This window comes from Nannospalax galili, unplaced genomic scaffold (assembly GCF_000622305.1).
Source record: "Nannospalax galili isolate Female #2095 unplaced genomic scaffold, S.galili_v1.0 scaffold1508, whole genome shotgun sequence".
Taxonomy (NCBI): domain Eukaryota; kingdom Metazoa; phylum Chordata; class Mammalia; order Rodentia; family Spalacidae; genus Nannospalax; species Nannospalax galili.
Genome location: NW_008358858.1, coordinates 393,855 through 408,130, shown reverse-complemented (window position 1 = coordinate 408,130; position 14,276 = coordinate 393,855). Strand labels below are relative to the sequence as shown.

General features: G+C 37.3%; 1 protein-coding gene across 13 annotated transcripts in view; it reads right to left on the bottom strand.

Annotated features, from left to right (window-relative positions):
* Window positions 1-14,276, bottom strand: part of Cdc42bpa (CDC42 binding protein kinase alpha) — a 311,536-nt gene that overhangs the window by 47,216 nt on the left and 250,044 nt on the right. For all 13 annotated transcript variants that reach the window (XM_008822349.3, XM_008822352.2, XM_008822356.2 and 10 more), the window contains one exon: window positions 4,291-4,374. In XM_008822349.3, the coding sequence (XP_008820571.1) occupies window positions 4,291-4,374 (84 nt within the window). The remainder of the gene's footprint in view (window positions 1-4,290; window positions 4,375-14,276) is intronic.

The following is a 14,276-nucleotide window of genomic DNA, read 5'->3' as shown; positions in this document are numbered from 1 at the left end:
TATATTTGTATTATTTTATATAAATATTTATAAATATTGACAAATACCTACAATTAAAAACAAAGTATTTCAAACAATGCCTGCCTGGTCTATAATAAGCAAAGGATATTTATTTCTTTATGAAAACAAATTTGCTAATTATTTCTTTTTTTTTTCCGGTCTTTTTTGAGACAGGGTCTCCTTGTAGCCCCAGCTGTCCTGGAACTCACTATGTAGACCAGGCTGGCCTCTCACACTGCCTCTGCCTCCCAAGTGCTGGGATTAAAGGAGCGTGCCACCACGCCCAGCTTTAATTATTTCTTTTATACATGTGATTAAACTAGTAACTATATGCCAATAAATGTGAATACTGAGGAAAAGCACTTAAGTAGTGTTGAGATTAACATTAATAAAAGCCAAAGGGAATATCTGAAGGTTTTATTTTGAAGTTAAGAACCAAGCCTGTTCTCCACAACTGGGATGAGAGTAAAGTGAGAAGAAATAGATGATCGTTTACATGCAATGACCTGACCAGTGCTGGTCAGGGAATTCAGGCTTCTCAACCTCAAATCTCTCTATTACAGAAGTGCATCAGACCTTTGGCAAGTTTCAAAGCAGCACTCAGATTTGATTCTGTTCTGTTTTTTTTTTTTTTGGTCTTTTTGAGACAGGTTCTCCTTGCAGCCCTAGCTGGCTTGGAGCTCACAGGCTAGCCTCCATCTCACATTGATCCACCTGCCTCTGCCTCCCAAGTGCTGGGATTAAAGGCGTGTGCCACCATGCCCAGCCCTGATTCTATTCCGAGTAGAACGTACACCATCTTATTAACCTGGAATTGCTCCTCTAGCTCCTAAGCACCAAGGGATTCATACTTCACTAGTCCTAAGTACGGACAGTATGTATAACAGAACTGAAGACCAGGATTCTCCAAGCAATATATAATAAGACTTTGGTTTGATTTTGGGAGTAGAGGGAAAAAAAAAGACACAAATTCAATTCTATTGTCAAATGACTTTGCTTCCGACCTTTCAGATACTTGTTTCCTGTCTCCCAGTCAATATAAGATTTCTGATTTCTCTAAAGGACAGTTTGAAGAGGAATAAAATAAGAAAAAGAAATCTGGCAAAAGAAACATTAAACTTAATGTGTCAATCAAAACTAGAAATGTGGATTATATGATAAAGTAAGTTTTATTTTGGGGAGACTATCACCTACACAAACTGAGTTTATATCCAGGCATGAACTCATTTCCTCTATTAGTAACATGTGCTGGGTGGAGGCCAGCACCTTCATTTCCCTACTTTTCATTTATTACTGATTCCAGTCCTCCATGAAATTTGGGATTTGGTGTATGTGAGTTACACAGATCTTTGAATAAATTAGTTTGGTTCTATTATGTGTTAAACACATTTTATCCATCTTTCTCCTATTTCAACTTCCAACTACCATAAAAAGTGCAGTTAGCAAACAAGTTTACCATGAGGCTGTTGAAAAGTTTTTCTAAAGGAATGAGGCTGCTGGTCACATGGTCTATGTTCACCCCACATTAACCCTAGCTCTCCAGAATGGCTTGGCTTGTTTATACGTCCACTAGCTGGATGGGAAGAGGGCTGTTTTTCCACATCTTTGATGTTACTTTATAAAGTAATATTGTACTTTAGAGTATGAAGTAATAATTTGAAAGTTACTTGGGATTAAGGGTGGTACTTGCCCTTAATCCCAGCACTCGGGAGGCAGAGGCAGAGGGATCTCTGTGAGTTCCATGTCAGGTGGGGCTACAGGGAGACCCTGTCTTAAAAAGACCCCCCAAAAAAGTTACTTGGTTATTTTGCCAATTATTGATTAGGTTGGACATTCCTTGAGATGTCCCCTTCTTTAACACAGTCATGTCATCTGCCGATTTTTCAATAGATCTCTCAAATTTTTCATGTGGAGCTGCAAGAATTTCTTGGGTATTATAGAAACAAATCTCAGCTATACTGTACATTCTTATAATCTGAGTTTCAAATTTTCTTTTGCTTTGGGAAATTTTCTTGCATAAAAGAACATTTAGTGTTTCTGACTGTTTTCATTTGTTTGTCAGACTATTATTACACAAGCGCTGGCTCTTCTATGTCAGTCTTTTCTATCATTTCTACTCAAGTCCTTTTTACTTCTTTCCTCGTATTCTGATTGAAATAAAAAATCTTCCTTTGCAACTTTTGTTCACCAAAAGTCATTATCTACTGAGTTTGTCTGCTCTTGATTTTCTTATAATTTAGTTTATATTTCTGAAAATATATTTCTTTTAATTTCAGTTTTCTCTCATTTCAAATCTTCCTTTGCTAATCCCCTTTAAAAGATGATAATCTTCCTCCTCCTCCTCCTCCTCCTCCTCCTCCTCCTTCTCCTCCTCCTCACTACTACTACTACTACCACCACTACCACCACCACCACCACCATTTGAGTATAAGTGTGGGTGAGCAAGTGCCACAGGATGTGTGTGGAAGTCAGAGAGGACCTTCAAGAGTCAGGTCTAGCCTTCCACCTTGTGAAGGATGGGCTTCTCTTGCTGTTTCTGTTGCTGAGCTGTGTACTCTAGGCTAGCTGGCCTTTGAGCTTCCAGGTGAGTCTCCAGTCTCTGCTTCCCATCCTATCGTGGAGTGCTGGGATTACAAATGCAGACTACCACACCTGACTTTGTACATGGGTTCCAGGGATCAAGCTTGGGTCATCAGGCTTGCACAGACAGTGCCTCTACCTGCTGAACCACAGTGTCTGCCTAACACCCTCATTTCTAATGTCCCCTATTTCTCATTTGTTATCTAAGTTCCTAATAGTTAAAAAAAAGTAAATTTCCTTGGGACTATTTAAACATTTTGAACACATTTTTAATGCTTTTATCTTTAATTTGGGGAAATTCTAGGTCACTATTCCTTTTTTATTTAAAAATATTTAAAAATTTTTACTTACGAGTTGTGTATACGTGTGTATACCATGTGCATGCAAGTGCCCAAAGAGACTAGAAAGAGGGCTTTGGTTCCCTTGGAGCTGGAGTTACAGGTGGTTAGGAGCTGCATGATATGGGTACTAGGAGCTGAACTCTGGAAGAGCAGCAAGCGTTCTCAACCTTGGTATCATCTCTCCAACTTCTCACTAGCTTTTAAACCCCACCTCTTTACTATTGAAAGTCCTACTGTCCTATGTAAATGCTGGCACTATTTCTGTCATATAGATTAACTTTCACATTTTTATTTCATCTTCTATTTTACTAAATTGTTTCTCTATTATACCCATTGTTCTAACTCTACTCTTAAAGTCCTTTATTAAGTTCTTTATTTCAGCAATCATATTCTTATGTCAAATGACTCCAGTTTATTTTCCTCATTATTGCTTTATCCCACCTTATATTTATTACCTATCTCTTTAAGGATATTTGTTATGTTTATTTTAAATTTGTATTCTGTCTGGTCTCAAAAGTTTGCACTACCTGGACATAATGTTAGTTTGTTATCCTTTTACACCAGGTGTTCTTTGTGTGTGTGTGTGTGCACGTGTGTGTGTGTGTGTGTGTGTGTGTGTGTGTGTGTGTGTGTATTTTTTTAATCACTTTTTCAGGTCCATTGGCCCATCTCACTTTGTGATTTACTCATGGTTTACATTTTAGGAGGAAGATCTTCAATTTCTGTAATCTTTCTGTAGAATCTGGAGCCAGTTCATCCTTACATCTTACCACAGTCTAGTCACAGTAGCTTATCAGAATCAACCTCATATCTGTTGACAAGTGGCCTCAATGTAAGACCTTCATCAGGCAACAATAGGGAGGGGTGGCTGGAGGGAACATTATTCCTCTAACAGGCTATGCAACACTGAATTTAAGAAGTAAAATAATTGGGCTGGAGAGATGGATCAACGGTTAAGTGCACAAGTGGTGTGCCTATATACATTCAGGCAGAACACTCACATAAAAACAATTTTAAAGTTTTAAAAAGTAAAGCTGGACATGGTGGCACATGTCTTTAAGCCATCACTCAGGATGCAGAGGAAGGCGGATTTGTAAGACTGAGGCCCAGTCTACATAAAGAGTTCCAGGCCAGCTGGGGCTACAGGAAGACCTTGCCACAAACAAACAAACAAACAAAGTAAAATACTACACACTCCTCCTGACTTCCTAAGTGGGAATTAATGGACTTCGTAGAGAATTTATTTTTTTTCCAAGCTTTTTATAACTTTGAGGAAATCATCACCAAAACTCAGAGCAAACATACAAAGTAGAGGAAAGTCATTCTCATTTTTGTGGGACCACACTATGCTTACAACTAGGGCAGGTACCTTAGGTGGAAAGCCAGTTGAACCAGGGCATCCCTTTTTCCTTAAGGTTGGCGTGTGAACTGGAAGTGGAGCACAGTCTGCAACCTGCACCCAGGGCAAAAGAGGAAATAAATGTCCTGAAACAATTCATTTCAAATGTAACTAAAAGAAACCAAAGAAATAAAACGGAACAAAATATCAACAGGCTAAAGAAAGGCTCTACTAGATCGCCTCACTGAAGTTCAAGTTCTCACAGTATTGACCATTTAAATTTGAGACCACAATATTTACAAATGAAATCCTTTCTCAATTCTCTTTCAATCTGGACATTTTAAAATAAATAATTTAGAAAAGAAAAGCCACAGAAGAAAACAAAAATGAAAGTATACAGCTTACATAAAAAATGTGAAAAATGTGTATTTTCACATTTGTTTGAATTTGCCACACTGATCCTAAAAAGTTCCTAAATTTTTAGCAAGATTTATAATACGAATATTTAGAAAACTCATTTCTTTTAAAACTTTACTATTATTGTGTGAATGTATGTGTGTACATGTGTGCATATGTCAGAGTGCACTTGTAGAGGTCCAGGATAACTTTGTGGAGTCACTTCTCTCCTTCCCCCTTGTGAGGGTTTCAGGGATCCAACTCAGGTTGTCAGGCAAGTGCTTTACCTGATGAGCCATCGCACCAGTACTAGAAGATTCTTTTTAGCTACATAATTTTCACATTTAGAATATGTATTATGTATACGAATATCATTCTGTGGATCTGAATATATAGAAATTAGTGGATTCTTTATACTAAAAATGATTTTAAAATAGGGAGCTAAATTATTTAGTACAATTAGAATTTTAAACCTACTGTTAAGCAAAATGGCATCTTGTTTATGAGGCATTTCTGTAAGACATTTCTTTGAATGAAAAGAGCCAGTCATATTATTTGTGTGTGTCGGGGGGGCTGGGAGATACAGTTTAATTTATTACAGTATAAAAAAGACACAAGTAACTTCCTTTTAGGATGTCAAGCAAACAAGAACAAACTAAACCTTGCATGAAGTTATAGAATATTTTAAAACATTAAAAGTGGATAGTCCTTTTTTTGCTTTTACGACCATATAATATCTAAAACTAATCATAAATACACTATAATCTTGAAATAGAACTCAACTGAGGTTCTCAGTTTTCTATAAATTGTGAGTTTAGATTTTATTTAAATTTTGTTTACTTTTAAACAGCTTGAAATTTAACATTTGAGAATATAAAAAGAAAGAGCAACACTGCCGGGCGTGGTGGTGCACACCTTTAATCCCAGCACTCGGGAGGCAGAGGCAGGCAGATCCCTGTGAGTTCAAGGCCAGCCTGGTCTACATAGTGAGTTCCAGGACAGCTGGGGCTACAGGGAGACCCTGTCTCAAAAAGACCGCCCCCCCCCAAAAAGAGCAACACTAAAAATTTATATAAAAGAAAATGAAACAAAACTGTCATTAGAATGCTATAGGAAGTATAAGAAAAGTTATTTAAAATTAAAGAGTAAAGCAAAGATGCTATATAAAATACCTACAGACCTTATGAGTACCAACAATGCCTAATATAAAAGGATCCCATTCACATTGCAACACAAAATTTAAGGCATCAGAGAACAAATCAATAAGCAACGCAGAGCACATCGAAAGCAATGAACTTTGCTGACAAATGTAAAGAAATAACTACTATGCATATTAAGTTCATAGATGGAAAATGCCCAATATCATGAAGATGTCAATTTTCCTCATATAAATCTGTAAAAGTCAATGAAATTCTCATCAAAAGCCCCAAGTGGAATTTGACAGCTAACTCTAAAGGTAGTATGTTACACTGAAGGGTTAAGAAGAAAAAGAATTAAGGTTGCTGTGAGTGACTGCCCATACTGAGTGCTAGCAACTGTTTTAGAGCTCTAGTGATTAAAACAGTGTGAACCAGTGCAGAAATAAGCAAAAGTGGAGAACAGAGAACCCTGCAACAGACCATGCACGCAAAGCAGAGGCAGTGCTGCAAACCAAAGGAAGGAAGGAAATACACGAGACTTGGGTGTTTATACGGGAAAAAGATTAGAATCCTACCCCACTACTTCTAACAGTTTCAGTTTAATTAAAGTCTTAAAATTTTAAGCTTTTAGAAGAAGAATAATCTCTTCAAAGGGAAAACTACTTTAAAAAAACATAAAAAGCAGAAGTCATACAGGAAAAGGTAGATAAAGCAGACTAAAAGAAAAGTTCTGCAAAACATAAAGATACCACAAATAAAATTTAAAAATAATCTCCAATGGGCCTGGAAAGATGACTCAGCAGTTAAGAGCACTGGCTGTTCTTATGACCCAGATTTGAATCCCAGCACCCACATGGTGGCTAACAACCATCCATAACTCCAGCTCCAGGGGCTCTGACACCCTCTTCTGTCCTGCATGGGCATTGCATGACACAGTGCACTTACACACAGGCAGGTATAACATTCATACACATAAAATAAAATAAAGATCTCTAGACTAGGAGAAAATACTTATAATGAAAATACCCAGCATCAAGAACTTCTATCCAGACTATATAAAGAACTTAGAAAAAAAAATACCAACCAGGGAAAGTAATGGAACAAATGGTCAATGGACATCTGCAAGCAAATCTTTAAAAGCCAATGAAGATATAGAAAGATGCTAATAACATTAGAAAATAGAGATTCACGTTAATAAAAAATGCTTTATGCCCATCAAATTGGCCAAAGTTAATGTCTAATTTAGCAAGTGTTGACAAGAACAAGAGGAAATGGGGGACTCCAATACACTGCTGGTGAAACTGGAAATGGATCTAACCAGTTTAGAAAACAATTTGGGAAGGTCAAGTTAAAGTTGGAAGTATATATAACATACAACCAAGACACGCCCAAACTCTGCCCACCTGCAAAAGCAGGCAGATAATAAGATGCTCACTTCAGTACCAATTTTAGCAATAAAAAGCTAGAAGCAATCTAAGTATTCAAAAACCAGGAGAACAGGTAAGCTAAGGAAATTTATACACAAAGATCGATGGCAGTGTTTTATTACAGCAGTTATTACTGTTATTATAATACAAGGCTCTGAATCAGAATTTATTTCTAAAAAAACTGGAAAGAAATGTGTTGGAGATCTGGAGAAATCCCAAGATGATGACACTGCGTTGCCTTCCTGGTGGTGACTGTGACACAATCATTACCCAACACCTTTGGCTTAAAGCTTTCACTGCAATTGCAATGAATGAACAAAATGCACATGAGGTTTATTCAAAAGCATATTAAAGCATATTATTTATTTATGAATGGAAAAGTGGCAGAAGGATACAGGTACTGTTTGTATAAATTTTAAGTATATGACAAACATGACTACATATTATTTATTGACATAAATGGAATAAACATAAAAATCAAGGTTGGATACCAATTTCAGGATATTTAGGTATGTTTGGGAAAAGGCAAGAATAGCATAGGGAAGGTGGTGTATTTCATTCTTGGAAAATGAACTGAAAGAACTGGGCAAAATGATGCCATCTATTAAATCTGTTGGCTGATGGTAACACTGATGTTTACTCTATGTAAGCTTGAACTATTTTATCATTAAAATAGAATTGCTTTAATCCCTAATGTTAAAACAATTGTAACTAAGCCGGGTGTGGTGGTGCACGCCTTTAATCCCAGCACTTGGGAGGCAGAGGCAGGCAGATCTCTGTGAATTCAAGGCCAGCCTGGTCTACATATTGAGTTCCAGGACAGCTGGAGCTACAGGGAGACCCTGTCTCAAAAAGACAAAAAACAAAAAAACGAAAACAACAAAAAAACCCCAACTGTAACTAAAATGCAGCACGTCTTCCTAACTAAGCCCATGTGAGGGCCCAATCACAGGTGGGAACATAAACTGAGCCTGACTATATATAGTTCATACTTTTCTTGGGGAGGCTTCTCTGACTGGACTGTCCATTTCTGTGGGAACCTAGAGCCAATCTGGAGATTACATACAGGGGAGCAGAGGAGCTCTGCCCAAGCTGGGACATCGAGTGAAGAACAGAGGTCACATGTCAAGGCAGAATGAAATGAGTTGAGGCACAAGCTCTTCTGACTTGTGCAGGACATGGTCTCTGGTCAGAAGAGTAACCAACAGGCAACTTAAAGCAATTGACTGAGAAGAATCATTAACATAATTCAGTATTTTATACTATTAAAAAGCATGATTTTGTTGAGTATCTAGGGCTGATTTAGCAGTTAGAATAAACTTTTCAGTTATTCAGTTACCACAGCTGTTCAGCTGTTATAACATTGACAATTTTTAAGCAATGCTTATGATGCAATGAATCAGTTATATGATAACTTATCAAACTGATTAGAAGAAAATACAGGAATCAATAATGGCACCTGGAGTATCATGTGCCTTTAATTTGGATCTAATAATTCCAATACATAAAGTTTGCATGTAATGTTTACATAAATTTATCTCTACATCGCCAATTAAAGACTACCTATGTCTATCCATTCATCTATTCATCCATCCATTCATCTATTGTTTATTTCAGGTGAGTTTTAGGTGATACTTTTCTGCTTTATTTTCTCTCTCTTTCTCTCTCTCTCATCAGAAATGTAATGATCTCCAGTTAACTATAACTTATTATACAATGCACTTAAGAGTTTTAAATATTCAATTCCCTTTCCTGAACACAAGTATGAAACTGGGGAGAGGGGCTGGTCCAGTGAGGCACTGAACTGATGCAGCTTCACTAGATGTGGAAGGAGACGTGGACCTTAACTGGGTGTGAAACTTGATGCTCGGGTCCCATAAGTGTTTTTAGTGGGATCAGTCAGTCTAGGAAAATAAGTCAGGGAAAACAAAAACCCAAGGAATCACTTTTAAACAATATGCAACTCTTTGTTTGCTTTTTGAGACAGAGTCTCCCTGTAGTCCCAGCTGGCCTGGAACTCACTATGTAGACCAGGCTGCCCTTGAACTCACAGAGATCCACCTGCCTCTGCCTCCCAAGTGCTGGGACTAAAGGTGTGTACCACCATGCCCAACAACAATATGCAACTCTTAGCAAGTTCTGTAAGGCATGACCATGACAACAACTCTTGAAGAGGATTAAAATCCATCAGTTTGAACACTCATATTAGGGATGCTATTATCCCAAAGCAGTAGCTTTAATGTAAACAAGCATTAAGTTAACTACATGCTCTTGCAGAGGACCCAGGTTCAGTTCCCCAGCACCCACATAGCAGCTAACAACTATTGGTAGCTCTCGTTCCATGAGCTGTTAACCAAAAGCTCCAGCCCAAACCTTGCTGTTGATTTCTTGTGAGCTCTGTCTCCACTGCATGTTGTTTGTATTCCATGTAAAACTTTCATGCTTCACACCCAAAAAGTCATATGTGAAGTATGAGAACTTAATAGAGATATATGAAGATTAGTCACAATTTTGTCCTTGACAATGGAATTTAGTCCTTTAATAGGTGTTAACAGAAAGTAAGAGAAACTAAAATCACCTCTGTGCTTGTCATATTAGTGTCAGATCTTACTTTTTGCAGTAGTAAAAATATTAATACATTTAGAGGCGCACTTTGAAACCAGGTATTTTTAGAAATTAAAAATGCTTTGGGTTAAAATGCATGAAGATCTTATAAAGCATGCTTATTGATGATCTACTGAGTTTGGCAATTTTCAAAATGACTAGGATTGCGTATAATGGCAATTTGGAAAGATCAGATCACTTGTTTTGGACACGTTGTATAAAAAGAACAATATTCCAATAAAAAACTATTAAAATTGTTTTCCCTTATTATTACTATGATTACTATTGTAGGGAAAACATAATGGCAGACAATATACCCTTCAAACCTGTCACTGATGAAATATTAAAGGGTAGTAATGAGAATATGTCTTAACAAGGCAGATTAGAACCACTGATTAAAATAATAATGGTCCCTACATGTCAAATTAAGTGAAAAAATAAAATCTCTTAAAATTCTAGGTTGATTGATAAGTGATTGGAAATAGAGATATCTGAAAAGTTTTCCCAGACATTAACTTTCCAGCTCTCTTTTTTGAGCTGAAAAGGACTCTGGGCACATGGCTTTAATATCCAAGTACGCAATTTTCTCAAGTTGTGGATATTTTCCCATGTACAATTAAATTAAAATACTGTGGTGGTTACTTTTAAACATCAACTTGCTAAAATCTAGAATCACCAGAGAACCTCAATTGAAGAGTTGTCTAGATCAGGTTGGCCTGTGAGGGATTGTCTTGATTGTAAATTTATATAGGAAAACCCAGCCAACCATGGGAAGCACCATTCCCTAAGCAAGGAGTCCTGAACTATATGGGACAGGAGTAAGCTAGATGAGAGGAAGCAAACAGGCAGCATAGCTGCATTTGTTTCACTCTGCTGACTGGATGTGATATGACCAGCTGTATCAAGCTCCTGCCTCTGAGACTTCCCTGTACTGGTGAACAGGAACTGTAGGCTAAATAAACCCTTTCTTCCTCTATGTTGTTTTTTTGGTTTGAATTCTGATTTATTTATTTTTATTTTCTGTGTATGAGTATTTTGCTTGCATGTAAGTAAACCCATGTTGTATAGGACCCACAGAGGCCAGAAGAGAGCATCAGATCCCCTGGAACTGGAGCTACCAACAGTTATTAGCCACTATGAGAGTACTGGGAACTGAACCTGGGTCCTCTGCAAGAGCATTCAGTGCTCTTAACTGCTGAGCCATCTCTCCAGCCTCTCACCCCAACTCTGTTGCTTTTGGCCAGGGTGTTTTATCACAAATACAAATGAAACTAGACAACTCTTTCACTGTTTTGAAACTGGTATGTTGCTCATATAAAAGTCCATTTTTGTTCAGTATAGAGAATTGGTATAATCTGACAACTCTGTGGGAGCTATAGGCTAGCACTGGGAAACACTAGAAGTAGTCCTCTATGGGTGCTCACTGAGGTCTCCCAGGTGGTGGGCACAGGCAGGTATTCAAACAATTCATGAGGCAAGGGTTTGGTAAAAATGACCAACACAGTTGCCAATAGGCTGAAGCCTTTTTTTATTATTTTATTTTAAAAGCTGGAACTATTGGATTGATGCTAACTATCAGCTCTGTATGTATGGCACAGATTATTTCATAAATTGGTATACTTTGAGAAGCAGGAGAATTTGGCCTAAATCCCATCTTGACCGCAGTCAGTACTCTGTGTTCTACCAGAGGTGCCTCCATGGCAGCAGCATTCAGAGCAATAATGATCAGAGGCCAGGTTACATTTCCTGACAGTGAACTTTGACCAGAAAGAGGAGAGAAAAAGAGTAAAATGAGACTCAAGACAAAGCATACCTAGCTCACACTGTATTTGTGGTCACCTAAGGAGAAGTTAAATGATTAAATCTGATAAAGCAGGAGTGTCTAAAATTCTCCTCCTCCTAGTTTCTATGTAATTACATAAATTGCAAGGTGAATGAGAGTCCGTGTGTGGGGGTGGGGGGGTGGGAGCTCCGTTAAAATGGAATCAATGAGCAAAGCAGTACCAGTATATTTTACACTAAGAACTTAAAACTGATACATCACATACGCTTTGAAAGATGTGTTCAAGTAGAAGATGTTATATGTCAAAAACTGGGCCATTTAAAGAAAATTTAAAAGGTTTTGCCTTTCATAAAAGCCTGTAGATCTAATGCTTGACTGAAAGACAGAGAATCCAGAGCAAAAAGTAATGTTGTGAATAGGAATGAAAAGTGAAAATGGCTTTTATTTCTGCTTCTAGAGAGCTTAAAATCTAATAATGAGGGCAAAGTGCTTGCTGTTTCCACTAATACTGGCTCAAGTTTTACAGCAGACCTATTCTTTGAGTCACAGAAAGGCATGCTTACAGAAGTTGGGCATGCTGTTCTATACTGTCTAGCACTGAAATCAAAACATGCTGCCTAAGTCATACATCGTGAAATGATGATTTATGTAAGTAGCAATGCTCTAGTATGAAGCTTTCTTTAAAATAGAAGATACTAAGATTTTATATAGATTATAAATGGACAACTTAGGAAGAAATAGCTTGCATTTAACATACAATACAGTTGGTATTTGGAACTCTAACTTGACACAAAAATTCAGTTTTTATCAATTTTTATCTTTTAGCCAGAAGCATTCTGGAAATATAGGGGTTAGTAATCTATTGCTTTTTATTTAGAACACTTAAAGCCTCAAACTTTTAGTGAAATATTTATTTCTGTTAATTGAGTTTATAGTAATCCCCAAGTATTATAGAAATATTGTTTCATGCTGGACAAAGTGGCTCATGACTTTAATCCCACACCTGGGAGGCAGAGGCAATCAGAACTCTGTGAGTTCCAGGCTAGCCTGGTCTACATAGTGAGTTCCAGGTCAGCTGGGGCTACAGGGAGACCCTGTCTCAAAAAGCTTAAAAAAAAAGAAATATTGTTTCATTTTGAAGATGGCAAATATTGCATTATTTTAAAATAGGTAAGTTATTGAAGGTTATGGCCTCTAATTACAGTCTTTTTAGTTATAAGTAACGTAAGCTACTTCCTTTGATGGAAATTCCTCTTAAGATTACTGTTCTGGTTAGATCTGTCCACTCGACACAAACCTAGACATATCTGTGAAATGGCGTCTTAACTGAGGAACTACCTCCATCAAGTTGGCCTTTGGGGCATTTTCTTAATTCTAATTGATGTAGGATGGCCTAGTCCAGGGTGGGAAGCACTATCCTTAGACAGGTGGGCCTGGGCTATATAAGAAAAGTAGCTGAGCAAGCCAGGGGAAGCAAGTCAGTAAGCAGTAGTCCTCTGGGACCTCTGCTTCAGTTCCTGCCTTGACTTCCCTCAGTGATGAATGGTGACTAACCTGGAGATGGAATAAACCCTTTCCTCCATAAGTTGCTTTTGGTCATGATGTTTATCACAGCAACAGAAAAGCAAACTAGGAAAGTCGTTTTCAGCATATAGACTTGAATATCGACTCTGGAGAATTACAAAGGTTCTAAGAAAGCTAACAGCAAGTTCAAGCCGCATGTTAGCTATTTACAGTCTCTCCCCCAAATTCTAATTAGAACACTCTGCAATGAGGTATTCAGTGATTTTTTAAGATTAAAGGAATGAGATGGACCGCTCTCCAACCTTTTGTATTCATACAACAATGCTATGTATGACAATTTTGCTTATAATATGCTGAATTAAATACTACTTATACAGAACATTAAGAATTCAAACTATAAATGGGCTTAATAGCATAGAAATAAAAATATGGCCAACATTATTTAGGCTACTTTCTGTGATATTGCACAGTGAAAGAACTTTAAATTTATAAGAGTATTACAAATGCACTTATCTGAAAACATTATATACCAGGAAATCACATGCCAATGTTGGATTGAAGGTTACTATTAGGAATGGAAACTGTGTTCTACTGATTTACCACACCCCATGTCCCAGGGAGGTTCTTTTACTACACCACTGAGATGTTTCAACTTAACTACTAATTTATAATTCTTCAACCACGTCCTTTGCAGAGGTCTACTTCTCAATGGTTTTGCTTTCTGTCTGGCTTGTCGGATATTTCGCCCAGGAAGCACGGAAAGAAGCTGGGGAAGCAGATAATCAAGACTATCATACTGGCATTGAAAAGATCATATGTAATTCTAAGTTCATAAAGTCTAGCTAACTATGGCTTATTCCTACATTACAGTATAAAGGCACAGAATGAAGAATAGGAATTAAAAATAGCCATTTTCCTCAATTTTTTTTTTCTTATTTCATGATTCACAGAAATGCTCTGGGATCAAGGCCCTCAAAGTGTACATGATTTACCAGGTATAATTAATGCATAATACAATAAATCATTAAAAAAATAAAACCTTTCTGAACTATAACCTTACTAAAATTCAGTCATCATAAATTTACTCAGTTTTCAGGCTGATAATTCGAATCTAGTTCAAATGTGCAAATGCTGAATTTCCCT